This window comes from Bombina bombina, chromosome 4 (assembly GCF_027579735.1).
Source record: "Bombina bombina isolate aBomBom1 chromosome 4, aBomBom1.pri, whole genome shotgun sequence".
NCBI classification, from domain to species: domain Eukaryota; kingdom Metazoa; phylum Chordata; class Amphibia; order Anura; family Bombinatoridae; genus Bombina; species Bombina bombina.
This window is the reverse complement of record NC_069502.1, coordinates 816,922,304-816,933,353: the sequence shown is the minus strand read 5'-3', so window position 1 is coordinate 816,933,353 and position 11,050 is coordinate 816,922,304. Positions and strand designations below refer to the sequence as shown.

Below are 11,050 nucleotides of genomic sequence, written 5' to 3'. Positions count from 1 at the left end.
CAACCGATTTACAGAGAGCCTTCCAATAGGTGAAAACCTCGCATCATCAGGCAATACTCCCTTCACATCCCTCAGACAAACACTGTACTTTGAGAGCAACTGGGCTTCAATATGCTTAGAAGCGCCTATCACAGAAGAGAAATCAAGCACAACTTGCTTCATCACCTCCATGAGAGGCAAAGTTTGTACAACTAAGGTATGAGTGAGGTGGGAGGTATATTTATAGGCATTTTGAGGTTTGGGAAACTTTGCCGCCTCCTGGTAGGAATGTATATTCCATACGTCACTAGCGCATGGACTCTTGCCACTTACATGAAAGAAAACTGACATCACAGTGATCATCTGACAATAATCATTTCAACAGCATCTACATTTCAAAGAAGGATTTATTAACATATAAATAAGAGCCTTTGGGTATATTTCTACTTCTTTGATCTGCACATGAAACTAAAATAAATTCACATTTAATTTGTGCCAGATCACTTGACTATTCAAACCTATATAGGGACTCCAGATACCCCTTGGGATGAAAAACACTCAGGACCACCTCATAACCACTTGAGATGAAGAAGGATCTTTAAACAGCATCAAGAGCTTGTACACCAGAGGACCAGAATCATCAACAGTATTTTATACATTGTACGAATGATGACTTTGTGTCTCTGCACTTAAGAAGTTAAGCTCTGATTTCCTTTAATATATATTTTTTGATGTCTAATAAGATGTGTTTTCTGAATAAAACATTTTCCACAGTGAAAACATGAAAATGCTTTCTTTCATGTATGAATTTTCTGATGCTTAATAAGATCCATTTTCCGACTAAAACCTTTCCCACAGACAAAACATTAAAATGTTATCTCTCCTGTATGAATTTTGTGATAAGATCTGATTTCCCAGTAAAACATTACCCACACTCAGAAAATTAAAATGCTTTTTCTCCTGTGTGAATTTTGTGATGCGTAATAAGAGTTGATTTCTGATGAAAACATTTCCCACACACAGAATATGAAAATGCTTTTTTTTCAGTGTGAATTTTTTGATGTGTAATAAGAGATGATCTCTGAGTATAACGTATCCCACATTCAGAGCATGAAAATGCTTTCTCTCCTGTATGATTTTTTTGATGAACAATAAGATTTGTAAAACATTTCCCACACTCAAAACATGAAAACGCTTTGGGGTCAATTTATTATTGTGCGGACGGACATCGATAAATGCCGACAGTGTATTGCACCAGCAGTTCTTTTGAAATGCTGATGCAATCTCGCCCCCTGCAGATTCGCGGCCAAACGTCCGCTAGAAGGGGGTGTCAATCAGCCTGATCGTATTTGATTGGGCTGATTGCTGTCCGCCAATTCAGAGGTGGCGGACGAGTTAAGGAGCAGCGGTCTTATGACCGCTGCTTCTTAACTTCTGCTTAAGGCGGAACTGAAGAGGAGTGGGTCGGAAGCAGCATCCACTGCTTCATAAATCGGCCTCTTTATCTCCTGTGTGAATTTTATGATGCCTAATAAGATTTGATTTTTGAGTAAAACATTTCCCACAGTCAGAACATGGAAATTCTTTTTCTCCTGTGTGAATTTTTTGATGCTTAATAAGATTTGATTTCTGAGTAAAACATTTCCCACAGTCAGAACATGGAAATTCTTTTTCTCCGGTGTGAATTCTTTGATGCTTAATAAGATTTGATTTCTCAGTAAAACATTTCCCACAGTCAGAACATGGAAAAAAAATGTCTCCTGTGTGAACTTTGTGATGCTTAATAAGAGATGATTTCAGAGTAAACCATTTGCCACATTCAGAACATGAAAATGCTTTCTCTCCTGTATGAATTTTTTGATGATCGATAAGATTTGATTTCCGATTAAAACATTTCCCACAGTCAGAACATGAAAAAAGAAATTCTCCTGTGTGAATCATGTGATGCCGAATAAGATCAGATTTCTGCATAAACCATTTCCCACACTCAGAACATGAAAATGCTTTTTCTCCTGTGTGAATTCTGTGATGCTTAATAAGAGCTGATTTCTGAGTAAAACACTTCCCACATTCAGAACATGAAAATGCTTTCTCTCCTGTATGTATTTTTTGATGATCAATGAGATTTGATTTCCAAGTAAAACATTTCCCACATTCAGAACATGAAAATGCTTTTTCAACTGTGTGAATTTGATGATGCCTAATAAGATTTGATTTCTGAGTAAAACATTTTCCACAGTCAGAACATGTAAATTCTTTTTCTCCTGTGTGAATTTTTTGATGCTTACTAAGATTTGATTTCTGAGTAAAACATTTTCCACAGTCAGAACATGGAAATTCTTTTTCTCCTGTGTGAATTTTTTGATGCTTAATAAGATTTGATTTCTCAGTAAAACATTTCCCACAGTCAGAACATGGAAAAAAAATGTCTCCTGTGTGAACTTTGTGATGCTTAATAAGAGATGATTTCAGAGTAAACCATTTGCCACATTCAGAACATGAAAATGCTTTCTCTCCTGTATGAATTTTTTGATGATCGATAAGATTTGATTTCCGATTAAAACATTTCCCACAGTCAGAACATGAAAAAAGAAATTCTCCTGTGTGAATCATGTGATGCCGAATAAGATCAGATTTCTGCATAAACCATTTCCCACACTCAGAACATGAAAATGCTTTTTCTCCTGTGTGAATTCTGTGATGCTTAATAAGAGCTGATTTCTGAGTAAAACACTTCCCACATTCAGAACATGAAAATGCTTTCTCTCCTGTATGTATTTTTTGATGATCAACGAGATTTGATTTCCAAGTAAAACATTTCCCACATTCAGAACATGAAAATGCTTTTTCAACTGTGTGAATTTGATGATGCCTAATAAGATGTGATTTCTGAGTAAAACATTTCCCACATTCAGAACATGAAAATGCTTTTTCTCCTGTGTGAATTTTCTGATGATCAATAAGACTTTTTTCCCGATCAAAACATTTCCCACAGTCAGAACATGGAAATTCTTTTTCTCCTGCGTCAATTTTGTGATGCTTAATAAGAGATGATGTCCAAGTAAAAAACTTCCCACATTCAGAACATGAAAATGCTTTCTCTCCTGTATGCATTTTTTGATGATCAACAAGATTTGTTTTCCAAGTAAAACATTTCTCACAGTCAGAACATACATTTCCCATGTGGCTTCTTTGATTTTTAAAAAGACTGAAAGAAGCATTTGAAGTCTGACCAGCACTAGAATTACTGCAGTTTGAGAGTTCACCTGTTGATAGGAAATATGAGAGTAATGTTATTTATTTTTGGCATATTTTTATTTTTTATAATATTTTGAATAAGCGTCTGCCACAAGGGGAAAAGACAGGTTATGACCCTAGGCCGTTTTTTCAATCTTCCATGCTAAGGCATAAGGGATGTTTACTGGACATTAGGTTCTATTTTTAAGGATGCCTCTGCATTCTATTGGCGAGATTACGAGTCTTGCATTAGCCTTAAAAAGCAGCGTTGAGAGGTCCCAACGCTACTTTTTAACGCCCGCTGGTATTACGAGTCTGGCAGGTACAGGTGTACCGCTCCCTTTTTTTCCGCGACTCGAGCTTACCGCGAATCCCCTTACGTCAATTGCGTATCCTATCTTTTCAATGGGACTTGCATAACGCCAGTATTACGAGTCTTGGAAGAAGTGAGCGGTAGACCCTCTCCTGTCAAGACTCCTACCGCATTTAAAAGTCAGTAGTTAAAGAGTTTTATGGGCTAACGCCGTAACATAAAACTTAACTAAAGTGCTAAAAAGTACACTAACACCCATAAACTACCTATTAACCCCTAAACTGAGGCCCCCCCACATAGCAAACACTTAAATAACGTTTTTAACCCCTAATCTGCTGACCGGACATCGCCACCACTTTAATAAATATATTAACCCCTAAACCGCCGCACTCCCGCCTCGCAAACACTAGTTACATTTTATTAACCCCTAATCTGCTGTCCCTAACATCGCCGACACCTATCTACATTTATTAACCCCTAATCTGTCACCCCCCAACGTCGCCGCTACTATATTAAATTTATTAACCCCTAAACCTAAGTCTAACCCTAAGTCTAACCCCCCTAACTTAAATATAATTTAAATAAAACAAAATAAAATAACTATCATTAACTAAATTAAATTTACCTGTAAAATAAATCCTAACCTAAATTACAATTACACCTAACACTACACTATCATTAAATTAATTTACTAAATTACCTACAATTAAATAAAATAAAGTATGAAAACCCCCCCCACTAAATTACAGAAAAAAATAAAATAATTACAAGAATTTTAAACAAATTACACCTAATCTAATCCCCCTAATAAAATAAAAAAGCCCCCCAAAATAATAAAAATCCCTACCCTATACTAAATTACAAATAGCCCTTAAAAGGGCCTTTTGTGGGGCATTGCCCCAAAGTAATCAGCTCTTTCCAGGCGGCATCTGCTATCTTCATCCATCTGGAGCGGAGCGGGTCCATCTTGAAGCCAGCCGACGCAGAGAATCCATCCAGACCGACAACTACACGACGAATGATGGTTCCTTTAAATGACGTCATCCAAGATGGCGTCCCTTGAATTCCAATTGGCTGATAGGATTCTATCAGCAAATCGAAATTAAGGTAGGAAAAATCCTATTGGCTGATCCAATCAGCCAATAGGAATGAGCTTGCATTCTATTGGCTGTTCCACTCAGCTAATAGAATGCAAGCTCAATCCTATTGGCTGATTGGATCAGCCAATAGGATTTTTCCTACCTTAATTCCGATTGGCTGATAGAATCCTATCAGCCAATCGGAATTCAAGGGACGCCATCTTGGATGACGTCATTTAAAGGAACCGACATTCGTCGTCGGTCTGGATGGATGCTCCGCGTCGGCTGGCTTCAAGATGGACCCGCTCTGCTCCGGATGGATGAAGATAGAAGATGCCGTCTGGATGAAGACTTCTGCACGTCTGGAGGTCCTCTTCTGCCCGGATAGGATGAAGATTTCTGCCCCTCTGGAGAACCACTTGTGCCCAGCTGGGTGAAGATGTCTCACCGTAGGGTGATCTTCAAGGGGTTAGTGTTAGGTTTTATTAAGGGGGGATTGGGTGGGTTTTAGAGTAGGGTTGGGTGTGTGGGTGGTGGGTTTTAATGTTGGGGGGGTATTGTTGTCAGGATAGGTTAAGTCCAGAGTTAGACCCAAATGCTAGAATGAGGTTTGTAAACACCCTAGCACTGTGAGTATATACCAGGACCTGACCCTGCAACAGCTACAGTAATATACTCACTGAAATAAACTGGAAGTTGGCACAGCAGGGTCAGGAGAAGAAACTTCGTGTAGATAGGGTTAACCAAAAGAGTAATCAAGCAAGCAATATCCAGCAACGTGTAATCAGGCAGGTAGGGGTTAACCAATAGAGTAATCAAGCAAGCAATGTCCAGCAACGTGTAATCAGGCAGATAAGGATTAACCAATAGAGTTATCAAACAAGCAATGTCCAGCAACGTGTAATCAGGCAGTTTGGGGTTAACCAGTAGAATTGTCAAACAAGCAATGTCTAGCAACATGTAATCAGGCAGTTTGGGGTTAACCAGTAGAATTATCAAACAACCAATGTCCAGCAACGTGTAATCAGGCAGTTTGGGGTTAACCAGTAGAATTGTCAAACAAGCAATGTCCAGCAACGCGTAATCAGGCAGTTTGGGGTTAACCAGTAGAATTATCAAACAAGCAATGTCCAGCAACGTGTAATCAGGCAGTATGGGGTTAATCAGTAGAATAGTCTAGCAAGCAAAGTTCCAGCAACGTGTAATCAGGCAGTTTGGGGTTAACCAGTAGAATTATCAAACAAGCAATGTCCAGTTAACAGGTATCAGGCAGGTAGGGGTTAAACAGTTAAACAAGCCAGCAATTCAAATATATAAAATATTAGGGTAGGGATTTTTATTATTTTGGGGGGCTTTTTTATTTTATTAGGGGGATTAGATTAGGTGTAATTAGTTTAAAATTCTTGTAATTATTTTATTTTTTTTCTGTAATTTTGTGGGGGGTTTCGTACTTTAGTTTATTTTATTTAATTGTAGTTAATTGTAGGTAATTTAGTTAATTTAGTTAATGATAGTGTAGTGTTAGGTGTAATTGTAACTTAGGTTAGGGTTTATTTTACAGGTAAATTTGTACTTATTTTAACTAGGAAGTTATTAAATAGTTAATAACTATTTAATAACTACTGTACCTAGTTAAAATAAATACAAAGTTGCCTGTAAAATAAAAATAAACCTTAAGCTAGCTACAATGTAACTATTAGTTATATTGTAGCTAGCTTAGGGTTTATTTTATAGGTAAGTATTTAGTTTTAAATAGGAATTATTTATTTAATTGTAGTAATTTTATTTAGATTATTTTAAATTATATTTAAGTTAGGTGGGGTTAGGGTTAGGGTTAGGCTTAGATTTAGGGGTTAATAACTTTATAATAGTGGCGGCGATGTTGGCGGCAGATTAGGGGTTAATAAGTGTAGTTAGGTGGCGGCAACATTGAGGTGTCGGCGATGTTGGGGCAGAAGATTAGGGGTTCATAGTGATAATATAGGTGGCGGCGGTATCCGGAGCGGCAGATTAGGGGTTAATAATATAATGCAGGTGTCAGCGATGTCAGGGTCGGCAGATTAGGGGTTAATAAGTGTAAGATTAGGGGTGTTTAGACTTGGGGTTCATGTTAGGGTGTTAGGTGTAGACATAACTTTTGTTTCCCTATAGGAATCAATGGGGCTGAACGCTGCTTTTTTGCAGGTGTTAGGTTTTTTTCAGCCGATTCTGCCCCATTAATTCCTATGGGGAAATCGTGCACAAGCACGTTTTTCCAGCTCACCGCTACCGTAAGCAACGATGGTATTGAGGTGAGATGTGGAGCTAAATTTTGCTCTACGCTCACCTTTTTGCAGCTAACACCGGGTTTAAAAAAACCTGTAATACCAGCGTTGTCTTAAGTGAGCGGTGAGAAAAAACTGCTCATTAGCAACGCACCCCTGTTACCGCAAAACTCGTAATCTCTGTGTATATTTGTCCATCCCTAAAATAAATAGAAATTTATGTCATTTTTTATCTATTATTTTCCTTAAATGCATGTAGAGCTTTTAAAATTGTGTTCATTAATAATGTTAGTAATGCAATTATTTCAGATCCAAACCTATTCTTTATAGCTATTGCTTATGTGTGCTTTTTAGAATGTTGGCTTTATACCACGTCCGTTACCTGTAATGAAAATCAGATTTTCATTTTATATATATAAAAAGTAATGTATAATATATAAAATAACTATGTAGTGAACATGAACAAATAAATATTTCTGGAATTAAATTTACATTTTTTGGATTTCAATTAAAAAAATCATGCTGTTAAAATGATGTTCACATAAAATGTAATTAATAAAATCAGTCACAAAACTATATTATAAATGTAACTAGTTATGGAAAGAGACCAATATGTATTGTAGACCCTTAAAGAGCAAATTAAAACATTTGGTAAAAGGAAGAACGTTCAAAGAGGGTACACATTACACCTCTTCACAAAGTAAGGGGATTCAGCACTCTTTTCAAAGAGTATATAGTCCAAAAATATTTGTTTTACAGAAAATACATCCAATACAAAATATGGGTGGTAAAACCATGCCTTTTAGATAGATATATTACAAGCATAGCATAGATAACAAAACACATACCAATATATCACTTTTAGTTCTCAAACAAACCTAAGTGTCCATATTTAGAGCGCTTATATAGCATAATGTTGCTAAGTCCCACTTCAGGGAAACGCTATGAGATAAAAGCATTCCAAGTATAATATATGTAAATGCATTCATGAGCCAAATCTTGTATAGCAAACATATCCCAATCACTATGCAGGTATAAACTGACCACAGTTATCATTGCTCATAAGGTCCCAACTGCATATTCAGCTGAAATCCTTATCATCCCAAGTAATGTGCTGCTGCCTTTACCATACCTCCAAACATTAAGAGAGAACTCCTCATCTGGTCCCAGGTGATTACAGCCTCAAACACATGGAGGGTCCGCCCCCGTAGAGATGCATGGCCAGATGTTTACATCCAGCCAAAGCATCAGTGTAACGGGATATTCTTCTAATCCATACATGCCTGCTACTGCTCACTGTGTTCTAACATGCTTAAAGGACCGGTAAATACAGTAGATTTGCATAATCAACAAATGCATGATAAAAAGACAATGCAATAGCTTTTAGTCTAAACTTCAAATGAGTAGTATTTTTTTTTCAGGCAAAATTCACAGATATGTTTATTTCCACTCCTCCTGTATCATGTGACAGCTATCAGCCAATCACAAATGCATATAGTATATTCTATGAATTCTTGCAAATGCTCAGTAGGAGCCGGTGACTCAAAAAGTGTAAATATAAAAAGACTGTGCACATTTTGTTAATGGAAGTAAATTGGAAAGTTGTTTAAAATTGCATGCTTCATCTGAATCATTAAAGGTCAATTTTGACTTGAGTGTCCCCGTAAGCAAATAAAGGTGATCACCCATAGTAATTTGTAATCCACAAAAGATATCGCCAACGTAACCAAGCACCCCAATGGGTGCAATTAGAAAAAGATATACTAGAGGTAGGAAGGTTAGATACCATTCTCTGGGCCGTGAAGCAGCATAGGCCAGGATGTATCAAAGAATATGTCTCGATTAGTCACACGACTTATATCTGGGATAAATTGACCAAGGCTTTCCCCCTAGTTAATGTTAGATCAAGATTGACCCCATTGGTCCCCATCATATCACTCATTAGTACACATATTCAGAAGAAATGGGAGAACAAAAGTCTCTATCGTATAGCAGATGCATTCATTAACAATAAAGTATTGACCTTCTCCCAATACAGAGAATTAGGGACTCCTGAACAGGGAGAATGGTATCACTACCTACAACTCACATCTAGGATAAGAGAAATAATGGGATCAAACACCCCCCCCCCCAAATAATACCACACTAGAAACCATATGTCTAGCAAGAGACTATAGGAGGGGATTGATTGCTTTATTATATCCGTCATTTAGCGAAGGAACCTGCAATAAAAAAAGCTCTTTTATGATTAAGTGGGAACAAGACATAAATCAAACCTGGACATTAGAGACTTGGTTAACCAACCTTGACAGAGGCCTGTCTTTTTCCCCGAATGCATTATTAAAAGAGAATTATATTAAGGTGGTATTTAAATGGTACATGTACCCCACAAGAATGGCCAACTCTCAGATAGACGTCTCCTCTAGGTGTTATAGAGCATGTGGGGAGGAAGGGACTTATTTCCATATGTGGTGGCAATGTAATAAAGTTAAAAAGTTATGGGATCAAACCTCCACATTTTTAAGTACCATTTTCGAGACTGAATTTAACTTATCTCCAGAACAAGCTTTGCTACACTTCCCTGTTGGAGGCACTGTTAAAAGACATCATAAACTGATAGCAATAATCTGTACCATAGTACGAATCTCAATAGCGAGATTCTGGAGAGTAGACCCCCCCACATTTGACTATGTCAAAAAAAGAATTGACTATCATTATAATATGGCCAGTGCCTCAGCAGCTGTTCTGAACTCCAGAAACCAATTTACCCAACAATGGGAACCCTATATAATGTTCACAGAAAAGTTAAATAGAGCAAGACCCTCAACCACCTAGATAGCACTTGAAATTAAGATATTTTGGGATTTTGATTTGAGCTTCAAAAAGTCGGGGCTACTGGAAGGGAAGAAGAGATCATACCCCCTAGAAATCTACTGAGATTAAGAGACTAGAAGTGTATTTATTTGTATTCTAATACCTAAGCACAGACTAAGAGTATTCGGTTGTAGACTGTATTGTTCATGTTTTTCTGTTTTATTGTCATTTTCGTTGACAAAACATATGTCATGTTTTTTACAATTTGTGAAAAATCAATAAAAAGATTTCAACAAAAAAAAGATATCGCCAACGTGACGTGCATTTCACTCCTTCACAGTATCTATACTGTAGCTTTATCAGAGATAATACTGGAGAGTTCATCCTCATTATTTAAACCCTTATCCTCTTCCTGCAATTTCCAATGTTCCACCATTTAAAGGAACAGTACATATCCAAAAGCAGGTTTACATATAGTTTGCAAATGTTAAATATTATTTTATTCAGATATTGTGGTGCTTACTTTTTCATCATATTATCAAGACAGGCAATTGCCCATATCTAAATAAATACACCAAAATCATGAAAGAATGCACATTGTTCAACTTGTCATTTAAAAGGGACACTTAACCCAATTTTTTTTGTTTGTAATTCAGAAAGAGCATGCAATTTTAACCCCTTAATGACCGAGGACGTGCAGGGTACGTCCTCAAAAAAAAGGCAGTTAACGCCTGAGGACGTACCCTGCACGTCCTCGGTGTGGAAAGCAGCTGGAAGCGATCCTGCTCGCTTCCAGCTGCTTTCCGGTTATTGCAGTGATGCCTCGATATCGAGGCATCCTGCAATAACCATTTTTAGCCATCCGGTGCAGAGAGAGCCACTCTGTGGCCCTCTCTGCACCGGACATTAACGGCTATGTTCGTTGGTGGGTGGGAGCCGGTGTGGGAGGTGGGTGGCGGCCATCGATGGCCTTTGTGATGCGGAGGGGGGCGGGATCGGGGGCGGGGACGACCGGGGGGGACGCGCACGGACGCGCGCACGTGCACGGGGAGGCCGGGCGGGCGCGTGCACGGGGAGGGAGCGGGTGGGAACCACTACGCTACAGAAAGTTTTTTCTTATAAGTGGGGATCAAAGGGGTTTATGTATTTATTTGTTGATCGGTTTGGCTGGGGGGATATTGGACTGTGGGGGGGAAGCTACACTACAGAAACAAATAAAAAAAAATAATAAAAAAAACATTTTTATTTGCAAACTGGGTACTGGCAGACAGCTGCCAGTACCCAAGATGGCCCCAATAAGGCAGAGGGGGAGGGTTAGGGAGCTATTTTGGGGGGATCAGGGAGGTTGGGGGCTAAGGGGGGGA

At 38.2% G+C, this 11,050-nt stretch overlaps 1 protein-coding gene across 2 annotated transcripts in view; it reads right to left on the bottom strand.

Moving 5' to 3' along the window:
- Positions 1-368: 368 nt before the first annotated feature.
- Positions 369-11,050, bottom strand: part of LOC128657099 (gastrula zinc finger protein XlCGF26.1-like) — a 48,910-nt gene continuing 38,228 nt past the window's right edge. For both annotated transcript variants that reach the window (XM_053711346.1, XM_053711345.1), the window contains one exon: positions 369-3,245. In XM_053711346.1, coding sequence (XP_053567321.1) covers positions 1,465-3,245 — 1,781 coding nt within the window. In that variant the 3' untranslated portion in view covers positions 369-1,464. The remainder of the gene's footprint in view (positions 3,246-11,050) is intronic.